The 16,393-nt window shown below is 36.9% G+C and overlaps 1 protein-coding gene across 1 annotated transcript in view; it reads left to right on the plus strand.

The window, feature by feature from the left end:
- Positions 1-16,393, plus strand: part of LRP6 (low density lipoprotein receptor-related protein 6) — a 128,691-nt gene that overhangs the window by 90,094 nt on the left and 22,204 nt on the right. Inside the window, exons 8-14 of the mRNA XM_004693271.2 lie at positions 242-458; positions 1,129-1,418; positions 2,819-3,045; positions 4,987-5,171; positions 6,095-6,421; positions 13,757-13,959; positions 15,920-16,131. Coding sequence (XP_004693328.1) covers positions 242-458; positions 1,129-1,418; positions 2,819-3,045; positions 4,987-5,171; positions 6,095-6,421; positions 13,757-13,959; positions 15,920-16,131 — 1,661 coding nt within the window. The remainder of the gene's footprint in view (positions 1-241; positions 459-1,128; positions 1,419-2,818; positions 3,046-4,986; positions 5,172-6,094; positions 6,422-13,756; positions 13,960-15,919; positions 16,132-16,393) is intronic.

A 16,393-nucleotide genomic window follows, 5' to 3' on the forward strand; every position in this document is an offset into this window, starting at 1 on the left:
TGAAGCTACATTATAATTTGAAAACAAATAAACTTAAGGCTAGTTGTTCTGTATTTTTAATAAAAATCATTTTTATTTAATAAAAGATCCATATAAGTCTGATATTGCAAGGATTTTTGGAGAAAGGAACACATAAGACCATACTTTCAGATTTTGATGTAGCAGTTAGTTGAATTTGTTACTTTCTGCATCATTTGATTAAATACCCACCATTTGCTCTTCCTTCTCTTAAACCTTGAAGGTTATGAATACTGATGGCACTGGGAGACGAGTACTAGTAGAAGACAAAATTCCTCACATATTCGGGTTTACTTTGTTGGGTGATTATGTTTACTGGACTGACTGGCAGAGGCGTAGCATTGAAAGAGTACACAAAAGAAGTGCAGAGAGGGAAATCATCATCGATCAGCTGCCAGACCTCATGGGCCTCAAGGCCACAAATGTTCATCGAATCATTGGTAAGTAATTCCAAAATTTCTCTGTGAAATGGAAACCAGAAATGAGAAAAGATGGAGATAGTCAGCACCAGGTATCAGTGTAACTTACTGCTGTTTAGAAGGAATGTAGAAATCACTTGTAAACCAGAAGAGGGAATTTTCAGTTTTGTCCCAGTCTCTGGATACATAATTTGAATTGAAGAGACACTCACCACACACAGATAACACATACCCTGCTTTCATTCAGTCCTGTTGTATGAATAACATAATTTATTTTAAACCTTACTATGGACACAAATTGCCATACTTTCATTCCCAGTGGATTGGCATGGGTTTTGAGATGATGTTTTCCTTCTGGATTGATGCACTCATGTTCACCCTACCTGATTGATTGGCAGAGTATATGACCAGCCGAAACTCCTGGACTCAAGTGATGCTACTGCCTTAGCCGCTTGAGTAGCTGGGATTATAGGGAGACAGCTGGGACTACAACTGCTTGTCACCATGGCAAGCTTTTTATTCCCTGTTAATCCTTAGGGTGTTTGTTTGTGAGATTAGAATTGAAATTCTAGATTTGGGAGCAGATATAACAATAGGTCTTTATGAAATAAATATTTAGTCATTTTAAAGTGAAAAATATGTTCATTGTGTCTGTATGTGTGTCCTATTTCTTTTTATAATTATCTTTTAGGTTCCAACCCTTGTGCAGAAGAAAATGGGGGATGTAGCCATCTTTGCCTGTATAGACCTCAGGGCCTTCGCTGTGCCTGCCCCATTGGCTTTGAACTCATCAGTGACATGAAGACCTGCATTGTCCCAGAGGCGTTCCTTTTGTTTTCACGGAGGGCAGATATCAGGCGAATTTCTTTGGAAACTAACAATAATAATGTGGCCATTCCACTCACTGGTGTCAAAGAAGCTTCTGCTTTGGATTTTGATGTGACAGACAACCGAATTTACTGGACTGATATATCACTTAAGGTTAGCAAAAGAATTAGAATATTAAAACAAGGATCTAAAGTGGAGAGCTAGAACTTCAGATTCTTCATGCTGTGCACAAACTCCCTTAATAATAGGTGTAGCTTAACACAAACCCTTCAGTTTTTAAAGGGGGAGTCAAAGACAAGGCCAATTTAGTAGTATAAAGTTCCTTTTATTATATACTTTGTGCCATTTAAGAATGATAAGTGGCATTTTCTACAGTGAGTTGAGTAAGCGTACATACATAGCAATGGCTTATGGAAACTTGGCCCAATCTATTTTAAACAAAATTTTGGAGACTGAAGTAGAAATTGCCAATTGTAAGTTATATTTTCTTTTCTCTAAAGTAAAGAATGAAGAGATACTGAGTTAGTAAGAAGGCATTTTCTCACTAGAAATTCTGAAGCATCTTTCCTTCTTCCAGGTTGTTTTGGACTTATTTCACACAATTTGTGTAAAATTTTGTCTGATAAGCAAAATCATTTGTAGTAGAGTTAAAGTTGGATTCTTTTGGTAACTGGTAGAATCTTCCAAGTGATTAAATAAATAAAGTAAATTAATAAATCTTAGTTTTATTGTGTGGTCTTATAAGGTTCTTCATCTTAAAAATAGAGATAATGTCCGTCCTCACAAGGCGATGGTGAGGAATAAATAAAAAAAAAATGTACACAAAGTGTTAAGGGAACTACTTGACCAGAAATAGCAGCCATTGTTAATGACTTGAATTATGATTGTTTAAAATTTCAGGGGCTTCAAAACTACAGTAGTAATATATGATGAGTGTATGCACTTTATAAGAGAGGCTAATTGAGATGTTTTCAGTTAGACACAATGATGTGGCATATTTTCAAGCACTTTCAGAAAACGGACTAATAGTGAAGCGCCTATTCTGGTTGCATCCTTCTCACTCGATTACAAATACATATTTTGTCCCTTAAGAATTTCAAAAAATTGGGGCCTCCCTGGTGGTGAAACAATCTGCAGCCACTGCAGCATGAATCCCTGGCCAGGGAGCTGACCCACATGGCACAGCTGACCTCTCCTATCTTGCCTGTTGCTCCCCTCAGCAGTGTATTTCAGTCAATCTGCCTGTTTTACTTCCTGCTCTGTCTCTGATAAAGCCTCTCACTTCCATGCTTCTGACCTGTACCCCAGCTCTTGTATGCAAAAATAATAATTTTTTTTTTAAGAATTTCAAAAATTTCTTCCTGAATTGACAGTAAAATTTGAGGTAACAGTGCATGTATGTACTAGAGTTTGATGTCAGTGTTTTTTCTGTGGCTGTAAAATGTATGATTTTTTTAAAAGAAAACCATATGCCCCTTTCAGGTTCTTGCAACCAAAGTAAACTAAACATTCTGTTTTGCATCATTTAACTTTGTTAACTCTTATTTTTGCAGACCATCAGCAGAGCCTTTATGAATGGCAGTGCACTGGAACACGTGGTAGAATTTGGCTTAGATTATCCAGAGGGCATGGCAGTAGACTGGCTTGGAAAGAACCTGTACTGGGCAGACACAGGAACAAATCGAATTGAGGTGTCAAAGTTGGATGGGCAACACCGACAAGTTTTGGTGTGGAAAGACCTAGATAGTCCCAGAGCTCTTGCATTGGACCCTGCAGAAGGGTAAGTAGTTTTATGTGTGAATTCTGAGCAGTTTACCTTGACTTGGCTTAGTTATAGATTATACTTTTGATGATATTTAATAATATTGAGCAAGAGTTAATAATTAATAGTTGTTAATATTAACTAATGTTTAGTTAATTGAATATATAATTAATAGTATTTGTTAAGACTGACAATTAAACCATAGGTAGTCCTTGTCTCGAACTCATTAGGTATGATTTCATGGATGTAGAAGTAATAATTATAGTAAATTTTACTTTTTTTCATTATTAGTATTACGTGAAGAAAGAATAGTGACATATTAATAATTCAGTATTACTGATCGTATTTCTATACTCAGTAAGCAGCTATTAACTATACCATCAAATCTGCATGTGCTAGCACCCTCTTTCAAGTTATACCAGATTCCAAACCTGTTAAAGGAGAACCATGAAGTAATGCTGTATGCTAACAGATAACTACATTTAAAACCTCGTTTTACAATATTCATTAATTTAAAATGGATGATTAGTTTGATCATTATTATAGGCTTGACAGTGGTTGAATATTAAGCAGTAAATTGGCTATGTGACACAGTTTTCAAGGGTATGTGATGTTTCTTACATGATTCAGCATGTTTTAAAGAATTAATAGCTAAAAGTTTTGAAATTTGAAGAATTATGTCAATTTTAAAAGCAGACATTATTGTGTGAACAGATAGTATTTCTGTTATATCTCTTATTTAAAAAATCACATTAGTTCCATAGTTAGCTAATTAGCTATATAGTTACAAGGCAATATCAAAGATAGTTTTTCTCTGCCGACAAGTTGTGGTTGGATTATGGTGATCTTCACTCTAAGCATTAGTTACCAGACAGATAAATTTAGTAGTTGAGGCTAAGGACTCTCGTTTATGTGGCTGCTGGCAACTGTGAAATGTCTCTCACAGTTGTTTCTCTTTGGCTCTTGTGTTGAGCATGTGCCTGTCATCTGACAAGTACAAATGCAAACAAAGCCTGAGACAAGTTTAATTTGCAGAAAAGCATATTCATACTTTGCTACTAAGTCAACCATCAGTTGACAGGCTGATGAGTGAGTATGTGTGCTCAGGTATTTGGTGAGAGCTGGCATGTGGCATATAGAATTATATCAAAATTTAGCATCTTACTAGTTTAAAGGATATATGATTATGGATTTAGATCTAGTTCTGCTATGTGACCAGCTTTAAGGCATTTTAATAGACAAATCATTTACATTCTTTTGATGCTGTGACTTACTCATCTTTAAAAGACCTATACTGTAGGCTGCTATATGGTTAAAGTGGAAAACTTAAAAATAGTAAAATAAAAGTAAAAGAATATTCCAGAATTCCATAGGGATTCTAGTAGCAGTATTTACTGTCCAGCAAACACACTGCTTTTAAATATATATTTCTTTGGAATGTGTAACCAAATTCATTTTTAAACTTAGCTTTTAACTTAAGGTAAAGGCTATTTATTATCTTTGATACGCTCTGCAACTTGTTTTTGGGGAGAGTTGATTACACAAATCAAAAAGTAGGCTTAAGTAAAATTTTAAAATTCAGATTACTTGTAATTAGAAATACATATTTATTCAGCAGTGAACCAGATCCTTTGCTCTCTGCAATATCAGTTTTGTAAATGCAAGTGCTGCAATAAGGAAATTGTTGGTTCATTTCCAAATCCTAGGTTTTGGATGGAACAAATTCATTGGAAAGACTAAGGAAAATTGACTCACTTCCTTTCTAGGATATGAGAAAAAATATTTAGTTGAGTTGAGAGTGCCAAAATAATTGAAAAAATTACAGCCATGATTTTGTTTTACCAACTTCCTTGGTTTAATGTATATATTCTTCAAACATACTTTGTTACTCTGAGTGACTATACCTATTCCTTCCAAGTAATCAAGTGAAATGTTAAGTATCCATTGTTTTGAATTTAGATTTATGTATTGGACTGAATGGGGTGGAAAACCTAAGATAGACAGAGCTGCTATGGATGGAAGTGAACGTACTACGTTAGTTCCAAATGTGGGTCGGGCAAATGGCCTGACTATTGATTATGCTAAAAGGAGGCTTTATTGGACAGACCTGGATACCAACTTAATAGAATCTTCAAATATGCTTGGTAAGCACTACTACTTTTTATTCAGACAGACAGTATATTAATCCTTTGGGTTTTTTTTTTTTGAAGATTTATTTGTTCACGCATCAGAACAGGGGTGTAGGCAGTGACACAATGGGGAGTAGAACAGGCAGTTTGACAAAGTACACTGCTGCTGAGGGGAGCTAGTGGGCAGGTCAGGAGAGGTCTGCTGGCCATGTGGGTCATCTCTGGGGCTGGAGATTAAACTCGCACTAAAGTGGATGTGGCTTACCTGCAGTCCTGCACTTCAACCCATTGTAACACCAGAGAGGGCCTGTATCTTATTCTTTTTATGTAAAAATCAGTGCCTGCTATTCACAATTGGCTAAAAACTATTAGTAAAATTTCATGTGAATGTCGTTTCTTCCCCTGTCTGTATTTTATTGTGTTTATTATTATTGTTGTTGTTCTTGTGAATAGTGGGTAAGCTACTTAGATTCACATCTTTCTCTTATGTGGAAATTTCACTATTGTTGGGCTTGTAATTGGAGTTTATTTATAACTCCCTTGATATTCTTGAAGAGGCTTTTTAGTACCAGTAAAATATAATATATGCTTTCCATCTTTTAATGGAAGGAAGAAGCAAACTTGAACTGTAGACCTTCATGGAGAGAAAATAAGACCACAATCAAAATAGATCATTTGCAGGCATTTAAACAACTCAGTGATTTATAGCAGAAATATAATATGAAGCATGGGGTCAGGCTGCCCGTGGATTGATTTTAGAAGACTGCATTTAGAATTGCGTTTATATGAATTGTTGTATTTTAAATTGCTTACAAGTGTAATGTTTTATATGTTTTGATTTTTTTTTTTTTGGCCAATAACATTTTTTTTTGGCCACTTACATTCTCACATATTTCAACCCTCTGCTTCTCCCCTTTCTACTGCCTTTCCAAAAATAGGACTCAACCGTGAAGTTATAGCAGATGACTTGCCTCATCCTTTTGGCTTAACTCAGTACCAAGATTACATCTACTGGACGGACTGGAGCCGACGCAGCATTGAGCGTGCCAACAAAACCAGTGGCCAAAACCGCACCATCATTCAGGGCCACTTGGATTATGTGATGGACATCCTCGTCTTTCACTCCTCTCGGCAGGCAGGGTGGAATGAATGTGCTTCCAGCAACGGGCATTGCTCCCACCTCTGCCTGGCTGTGCCAGTTGGAGGTTTTGTTTGTGGATGCCCTGCCCACTACTCCCTTAATGCCGACAACAGGACTTGTAGTGGTAAGCTACATTTACCCCCGAAGCAAACTAGAATTAGAAGACAGGATTTTGAAAACACTAATTCATACTCTTTCTAGTGTAAAACATGTAGAACAGAGTTAATAACTTGTTTAGTAAAAGAGATCTATTAAAAGTAAAAATCGTACAAATTTTTGTTGTTTGCTATTTGATAAGTTAATTTTATAAAAAATTAAATCTTTTACCCATGGGCATTAAAATTTTAATGCAAAATTTGCGTCGCTTCATTGAGAGAGATAGGCATGCATATTATATTGATGCTTTTTTTTATTTATATGATTCATATTTCTTTATAAGGATAGAGAAGAAAACAGCAACAAAGGAAATCTCCAAAATAAAACCTTTGTCCTTTGAAGTTCTTAGGATTGCTAAAGATTAAAAAAGAAAAAATTAAGTATATAAGAGACCATGCAGAAAATGCTTATGGGTAAATTTAGCCCAATATAAAATAATAGTAGATAAATGGAGAACTAGAGAGCACATAAATTGGTCATACTGAATGGTAATTACTTAATTTTAGCTGATGTTACCAAATCTTCCATCTAGTCACACAGCCAAGTTCCTGCCAGCAATATCACCTGATTTTTAAATGTGAGCAATTAATTCATAATAAATATATACATTGTGCTAGAATGAAACACAGTATGTGAAGAAAACATTGCTGAGTTGGGAAAACCTGGTTTATGATTCAAGTATATATGAAAGCCCATGGCTCAGTGGATAAATGATAACAAATTAGTCAACAGGATAAAGAATTAGATCACAAAGAGTAGGTTTATGGGAAAGAAATAGGGTATGGCTTAGTTGGGAAAAAGATACCAAACTGCTAGAGTATATTGGATATGATTAGCTATTGAAATTACTCTATAATATATTTAGAAGTAGGGCCCTCTCTGCGTTAGGCTTAGCACTGCAAGCAAGCATCAGCCACTTCAGTGAGTTTGATCCCCGCCCGAGGGGTGATCCACAAGGCACCGAAGACCTCTCCTCACTTTCCCACTGCTCCCCGCAGCAGTGTACTTCATTGGTCTGCCTGTTCTGCTCCCCACTCTGCCTCTGGTGAACCCTCTCACCTCTCCTACACCTCTGGCCTATATCCCAGTTCTGTGTGCATAAATAAATAAATCTTATATATAGAAGTATTAAGTTTAAGAAGTTATATATAAAAGGATTTAATCTACTTTGACATTAAACCGCTCAGATATGAGAAAAATAGTTTGCAATATGATTTGGAGTTTCTGCCACATACTGGCTTGTGCTTTACAAACCAAGTCATAGTTATTCTAAGCCTTAATTTTTCTGATTTATAAAATGGGAGTAATAATAACTACTTTATGGGGTTGCTGTGAGATAATCAGCTATAATATGATTGCTCTGGGGAATATATCGGTGGGGGGGAGAATACATTGGTGGTAGCAGGGAAGTCACTCTCATGTGATATTGCAGATAAACTGGGACATAGGTGGTGACAGTGGTGATAGAGAGAAGTTGAATGGATTCAGGTTCACAGAGCAACCCGGATGTGAAATTGGTTGCCTGACTGAAGGACCTCATCTGCATGCTTAAAAGAGACTTACAATAAAACTTAATTGCAGGCACACACAGAAAAGGTTAATAAAGGGCTTATTTACAAAAGAAATGTAAAATTAAGGCTTAGAAATTCTACACAAAAGGGGAAATAAAGAAATGGATAACTCAACGAAAGAGAGGGAGATAAATTGGTGTGTTGCCCTACCAGTTCCATTGCGCTTGGAACCCCAATAGCACGCCGAAAGTCAGTGAAAAACCAAGGGCCCCCAAGGCTCACATGCCTGGTTAAATATCAAACCTAGGTGCTTAACTCCACCCTCAGTTCCCAGCAGTCATCCAATCGGTGATAACATTATGGGATCTGTAGTCCTTGGTGTCTTGAATCTGTTTGATTTGGGGTGGGGTGAGGCACGAGGTCAATAAAATCTACTTGTTGAGTTTGTTCAGAACATCCTTTCCCCTCAGTAGTAACCCCCTTTCACTGTTTGCCACCATTTCTGTGATGATGAAGGTCAAATATGTAGGTACTGGAATACAGCTTCAGATAATTTTTCAGGGTTCCAGTCTCTGCAAGAGAAACAGTTATCAGGCATTGTCTGTTGTGGCAAACAAAAGTCCTCCATTCCTGGGAAATACAGCTATATTTGGAAGCTAGAATGAGTAAAACTTGTTAGTGGGTTATGTATACTAGGGAAGAAGAAGAGGGAGAAAGTCAGGGTAACTTCTGGATTTTTGGTTTGATCATTTAGGGAACGAGAAAGACGAAAGGAAGATTAGTTTACAACAAGAAATAAAATAATTCAGGCAGATTTACCTATAGGAATATTAAGTAGATAAATTGAAACAAATATTAGATTGGTACTAAATTAGGTAGTTGCATTTCAGAACAGAGGAGAGAGGTGAGGTTAGAAGTAGATATGTTGAGATTGCCAGCATGTATTTAAAACAGGTAAGATTATTTAGGGAGACAGTATTGAGCTGGAGTCAGCAAAATTTTTCTGTGAAGAATCAGAGAGTAAATGTTTAGGATTTGTGAGTCCTGAGTCTCACAGACATCTTCAGTTTTGTCACTTTATCATGAATGCAGCTTTAGTCAATTTTTAAAAGTGACTGAATACTAGCAAACTTTATTACAAAAACAGGCAGTTGTCTGGATTTAGCTGCAGGCCATAGTTTTCCAGATCCTGGTGTGGAGAAAAGAAGTCGTCTGGTTGAGAGAACTGAGCAATGAAAAGTAGCAGTCAGAGGTAACAGGAAAATTAGGGAAGAAGAGGGGAGAAGACAAGAGATACGTTCTTAAAAAGAATTGTGTTGAAAGCTATGAGGGAATGTGAGATCTAAGGTGAATTTTGGGTAGGGTAGTTATTAGTAACCCTGAAGAGAGTAATGGTGAAAGATTGTAGCAGATAAGAAAGTGAAGAGTGGAAAGCAAGGGGAAGTACTTTATATTTAGACATCCTTTTCAAGAATTTTGACTTTGAATGGAAGGAGAAAATAGGGCTAATAAGTGAAGGAAGATAGAAGTAAGAAGAAGATAGAAAGACTTTGGGAGCATTGTTTCAGTTGTTTATTATGCATGTTAGTTGGTAAGTGAAAACCACAAGAAATCAGTGCTGTGGGCCTCTCTGGTGGCACAGGGGTTAAACTGTCAGCACTATCAAGCATTCTCCAGCCATGGCTAACAGACCTCTCCTGTCTACCCTGCTGCTCCCCTCAGCAGTGTATTTCAATCACTTTGCCTGTTCTGCTCCCCACTCATTCTCTGGTGAATCCTCTCACTTCCCTACCCCCACTTCTCTGGCCTATACCCCAGTTCTTGTATGCATAAATACATAAAAATAAATCTTTAAGAACAGGAAAGAAAAGAAAGAAGTGCCGAGTCTACTATATCTTTGGTCTACCTTGTCAAGATAGATCAGCAGTGCTTCTGGGGGCCACCTGTTGGTGTGCACTCTTTATGAGTACTATTTAATATCTGTGTACAGTTGCATTCAATTCCAAAGCAGCTTATAGAAGAAATTTAGCACTTCTTAAAAAATGGCTCCCCATTTCACAAAGTTCCCTCACACCACTTTTTGCTTAACTTACTTTAGCTTTACTGTTCTCTATGCTCTCCTTGACAGCCACATTGACCTCAGTGTTGTTTTCAAGCATGCCAGTTACTCTACCTCAGGACTGTTGTAATGCTTACTTACTTCCTTTGCTTGGAATGTTCTTCTTGCATATATTTACATGGGTATACTTCTTCAGGTTTACTTAAATGTGTCCCTCACTGTGATACCTGAATTACAAATCATTTTTCCAGCCTATTTAACATTGTTAGTGCCCCTCTACAAATACTTTTTCCTAGTTGTACTTATTACTCTTTGATAGACGATATAATTTACATATTCCACTGTTTATTTGCTAAATTTCCTTAGTATATTTATTGCTGTCTATTGGAATATAAACTTCAGGAGGCAGCATTCCCCCCCCCATTTTCTTCACTGATGCATCTGAGACGCCTAGAATAATCTTAGTAAATTTCAAGAAATTATTGCTGAATAAAAGAAGAAAGAAACAGGGCAGGATTTGGAAAAGTACATGTGCTTTATGACATTGGGGAAAATTACTATAAACTTTCTAAACCTTGGTTTGTTCATCTATAAAATTGAAAGATTAAATATAGTAAGAGATGTGTTATGGTGGAGATTCTGAGTATTTCTTTTTCTTCCCTCTTCTCTGAAATAATTTTCTTCCAAAAAACATAGCTAATGAAGGGTTCTACTTAATTAACACCATTTAAGGCTTGTTTCTGCGTTTATTTGTTTATTCTCTCACTGAATACTTACTGAACACATATATACTGGACATCATTTCAGTCAGTGGTGAATATAGTAGTCGATGAAATAAACAAAGCCCTGCGTGCCCCTAGAGAACTCAAATTCCTCTGAGACAGATAGCAAAACTAAATTAATTGGTTATATCAAAAGTTAGTGAGAGATATGTGTTAAGAGAAAATATTGGCAGGAAAATCTTTATAGAAAAGGTGAGTTTGTTGACTGCAGGGGGTAAGGAGATGAGCTGGGTAGCTATCTGAGAGAGGGCCTATTAAGCAGAAGGGGCAGCAAATTAAAAGGCCTTGGGGGAAACCTGTCTGGCATGTTAGAGGAACACCTATGAGGCCAGTGCCTGGGGTAGAGTGAAAAGAGAGATTAAGTCTGAGAGGAACAGGAAGCCAAATGTAATCCCTTGTTCAGTAAGATGTAGCCTCTATGGCACCATTGTGCAAATTAGAACAGTATATTTCCTCTGGGCAAATGGCAGCCCCACAGACATGACTTGGCTAATAAAGTGTGTACTGGACTTGTCCTGAATTTCCCATGGCACAGTGCACAGATAGCACATTCACTGTGGTCGGTTTAGCCTCATAGTTTATGCTGTTTTGTATATAAGAGCAATGCTTTCCTTTAAGCTACAGGTGAACATTTGTATCTTCAAAAGAAGGTTGAAGCATGCCTCCCTTCTTATACCTCATCCCCCAGTTTCTGTATGTGGCTGTCTTTGTGAGAATGCAAGACTCATACAACCTCATAGGATAATTTTTGGAAAAAGTACCATTCTGCAGAAGATGAGAGAGAATGGTTACATAGACTGAGTAGGGTGAATTTGGGCTTATAAATTGAATTTTCCTTATAACTTTAGCTTGTAAAGAAATGAAAACATTGGCTTTCTCTTAGAAATATGGGGAGAATTAATTGTAATTAATATCATTCATAGACTTTTCGAAGAAAGCATTTATTTGGAGCCACATTTGCCTTTGACTTTACCCACACTTTTCTAGAACAAGATTGATACCTATTTGTGGAATCTTTTTTTTTTTTTAATAAAAGATTTTATTTACTTATGCATATAAGCTCTGGGGTATAGGCCAGAAGTGCTGGGGGCTGAGAGGATTCACCAGAGACAGAGTGGGGAACAGAACAGGTTTATTGACAGAAACACTGCCGAAGGGGAGCAGCCAGTGAGATAGAAAAGGTCTGTTGTGCCATGTGGGTCAGTTCCCTGTCCTAGGATTGAACTCCAGCTGCCGTGGGCAGCTTCATAATGCTGCACTTTAACCCCTTGCACCACCATGGAGGGTTCTAATTGTGAAATCATATTGAAGATTATAATTTGACTCAAAAAAGGGTACCTGGTAAAATATACTAGGAGCCAAATATATGTTTGATTGACTCCCAGGTAGGAGAAGTTGGCAACAAAAATTGTGGGGTATTTTGTTTCATTGTGTATCTTAGTATAACTACAATGTTTATTCTCTTGGAGACTTAGAAGTTAGAATCTTGTATTTCTTGATTTATGGGAAAATACTGTCAAAAAAAGAAAGATGGAAGACTTCTTTTTGTAATTTTGTGTTCATCCTACTTACGGCAGACTTCTACTAAAATTGCTAAAAGTTAAGTCAATATGTGATAGGATCCAGGTGTTGGAGAGTTCAGTGGAATCACTGGAATAATTTCCATATCTTCTAAGTTAGGTGTGGGCTTTTGGCCAATGAAGAACTTACTTAAGCAGAATTTCAGGGTTGTGAATATCAGGTTTCTTTGTAAGTGGCAATAAATTTCTTTGGGGTTTAAGCCAGTGTACATTTGGATGTAAATGTAAGTAAACTAGGGAACCACAAATAATGTAACTGTGAAGCATGGGTTTAGGGGGAGCTAAAGCAAGGAGTTGTAACTTAGCCATTTGTGTTTCTATCCCTAAGAAGCATAGAATTCTACTGCATTTAGATGTTGACTGAGCACCACAAGACTAGAGTAAGGTTCTGACATTTATAAATATATTTTGAAAATAAAGAGTTTCACGATACTATTAGACTTTGGAATTATTGATAACACAGTCAAATGCTGTTCTCTTCTAGATATTTTTCTGTTGTTGAAGGTGACTACGTAGTTATCAGAGGCCTAGTCCCTTTGGAGGGGAAAGTTGTCTTTATTTTCCAATTTCATAAATTTAGAATGTTAACATAGCATCAGAAGAGAAAATTTTTTTAGTGAAAACGCAAGATTTGTTCAAGGATCATTTGTTAATGTTTTTTCCTATGAGATTTACAGGCCTTTCTACCTGTAGACATTATATACATACAATACAAAATAAACCTATATCTGTTGTACATGAGGATTTGTTTAATTCCTGCTAACACCAAGTTTATTACTCTACTACTATTAGTAATACTTTATTTTTTACTTTACATTATATAGTTACTAAACCTTACAGTTTTTAGAATAGTTTCACATACATTATCGAAGTCTTATAGCAACTTAATGAATAGGACTAGGTAATTAGAATCTAATTACGAATTGAGTAAACTTTAACCAAGCAAGAGAGGTTCAGGTACTTAGTCAGTGACTATGTAGTGAGAGGCCTAAGACTTAACCAACCTTATATATTTTGACCTCTGGAGGACTCGTTTCCTGAAACCCACAGGAATAGATTATGGAAGAGTAGGATTACATGGTAGATAAGGAGTATTCTGTTTACCTTATCAAATGCTTCACCAAAATCAAGTCATCTACAAGACAAGGAGAACAAGATGGAGGTAATTCAGCTAGGAGTCTGTCTTGTTGGGTGAATTCATAACTGGTTTGGAAATCAGAGTGCTGATTAATGTTGCCTTGAAATTTTTTAGGGGCATACCAAAGTGATTGTCCACATCCTTACCTCACCAGTATTTCTGTGTGTTTTGTTTGAGCAGTGTAGTACACTGACTGGTCAACTCTTTCAGATTTGCTATTTTTTTCCTTTAAGCTCCAACTACTTTCCTGCTCTTCAGTCAAAAGAGTGCCATCAACCGCATGGTGATTGATGAACAGCAGAGCCCTGACATTATCCTTCCTATCCATAGCCTTCGGAATGTCCGGGCCATCGACTATGACCCACTAGACAAGCAACTGTATTGGATTGATTCACGACAAAATGTGATCCGAAAAGCACAGGAAGATGGCAGCCAGGTAATTCAGGACTCAGTTCAAAACCCATTTCTTCTGCTTAGTAACTAGACTGACCTACCATCCTATTTTATGTAAGCATTGACTGTGTTTTGGAGTGGAGGAGAGTTTGCAGTTTTTTACCCCTCTTAATAATCAAAAGTGTTTGATTGTGCTATTGTTATATAAAGTGTACTAGGGTAATTTATGCTCATATACTGGTATGACTGTCACTGCTATCATATTTATATAAAATTTTGTTATGGTTCATTTACATAAAGTATTGCACATTTTGAAATCAGATAGGTGTTGATTCTCATCTCATCTCTATCACTCCTAATATTCTTGGGAACTTTTAGCTGAAAGGAATGTAGAGCACATAGCTCACTATTACATTGTAAGAATTCAGTAATACTTGTATTGCTACTTAACTACTGTTTAAAAGGTTCAGAGAATAGGAAGTATACAAAACAGTCTCAGTAAAATTAAAATCATGTAGATACATTATCATTAATGATTTTGGGGGGAGAATATTATTTGGCAACTATGGAGGGTGTGGGAAAGAAAATATAAACAAGTCTTACTTATGCTATGTGGGTGTCATGTTTTATTATACTCTCCATACTTCTTTACTTTCTGTGGCCAAGCAGTGTTAGTCTTGGATTACTTTCAATAATTATCTGTCATCTTGTAGCAGTGATTTTAAATTGGATTTTGAATATATTAAAATTTAAGGAGTCTTTGATATGTTTTATCTCACAAAAAGTATTTAGAGCTGACTAGTGATCATTTAAGAGCACAGTTATAGAGATATATTGCAGATATACCTTATACTATGTAGGCCTGGATTAACAGGCTGATAATTAGTAGATAGAAATTACAGGTTTAATTACACAGCCAAGGATACAACAAATAAATGAGATAATCTCATTAAGGAATGTATTACCTCAGAGATGCTGAGTAATAAATAAAATATAATTTATTCAGAGAGGCTAGATTGATGAAGACTCATTTTGCTTGGCTTTATAAAAAACATTTCTTTTTGGTGGATTTGAGGAATAGAGAAAGATTATTAATAGATTTGGTTTGTAGCCTTGACAGATTGCTATTGTGTCTGGAGCATAGTTTCTCAATTTCAGCACTATTGACATTTTTGGGCTGGAAAATTCTTTGTTGTAGGGAGTCTGACCCACATACTGTGGGATGTTTAGCATCATCCCTGGCCTCTATTTACTGAATGCCAGTTTTATGCCGATAGGCTTAACAATTAAAAATGTCGCCAGACAGGCCCCTCCCTGGTGGCGCAGCGGGTTAAAGCACTGCACAAAGAAGCTTAAGCCACTTCCTCATGAGTTCGATTCCCGCCTTCCCCCGGAGGAGACCACATGGCGTGGCAGACCTCTCCTGACCCGCCCGCTGCTCCCCTCAGCAGTGTACTTCGTCGATCTGCCTGTTCTGCACCCCACTCCGTCTCTGGTGAATCCTCTCACCCTCCGCATCTCTGGCCTGTACCCCAGTTCTGTATGAATAAATAAATAAATCTTTAAAAAAAAAAAATGTCACCAGACATTGCCAGATACCTCTGGTAGAGGCTTTTGCAAATGCAGAATTTGCCCTGGTTGAGGGCCTTTGCACTGAGATCTTTGTAGGATATGATTCTAGCCACCATTGTCTCTAAGTTACAGGAAACTGCAGTTACTTTCTCACTCACATCTCTAATCAATACTCTTTCAGGTTTTTAGAGCAGCTAATATGGTCTTAGCTTTTCTTCCTTCCCATGTTATAAATAACTGAAGGAAATAGCATGTTAACAAAGAAGCACATTAGTCATTAAAAAAAAATGCGTTAAGAAATGTCCCGTGAGACTTGAGAGTTTGTTCTTAAGTGGTGTGTAACTGCTTACGTGTAAGTTTTGTGTGTGTTCGATCCAGTCTGTCTGGCTTGGAGTCTTAATTTTTATGTACATATCTTTTTCTTTCCATAGGGTCTTACTGTTGTTGTGAGCTCTGTTCCAAACCAGAACCTAGAAATACAGCCCTATGACCTCAGCATTGATATTTATAGCCGATACATCTACTGGACTTGTGAGGCCACTAATGTCATTAATGTAACAAGATTAGATGGGAGATCAATTGGAGTGGTGCTAAAAGGAGAACAAGACAGACCCCGGGCCATCGTGGTGAACCCAGAGAAAGGGTATGTTACTAAAGTGGCGTACAGATGTCTTGGCATCTAAGACCTTCACCCTTCATTTTCAACTCATTAGTTACTTGTCTCTTAAAGTTCTGGACTCCAGTGGAAAAATACTACATTCTCCATCCACCTGCCTATGCATTTTCTTATATCTTTGCCATATTTTCCCTTTTACTGCCAGGAATTTCCTTCTAAGTAACCATGGCTTTAACCATTTGAACTGCCACATTCTTTGTGAAGCTTTCCTTAATCTACTTGCCACCAA

Source organism: Condylura cristata, unplaced genomic scaffold (genome assembly GCF_000260355.1).
Source record: "Condylura cristata isolate star-nosed mole 26May11 unplaced genomic scaffold, ConCri1.0 scaffold00036, whole genome shotgun sequence".
Classification (NCBI taxonomy): Eukaryota; Metazoa; Chordata; class Mammalia; order Eulipotyphla; family Talpidae; genus Condylura; species Condylura cristata.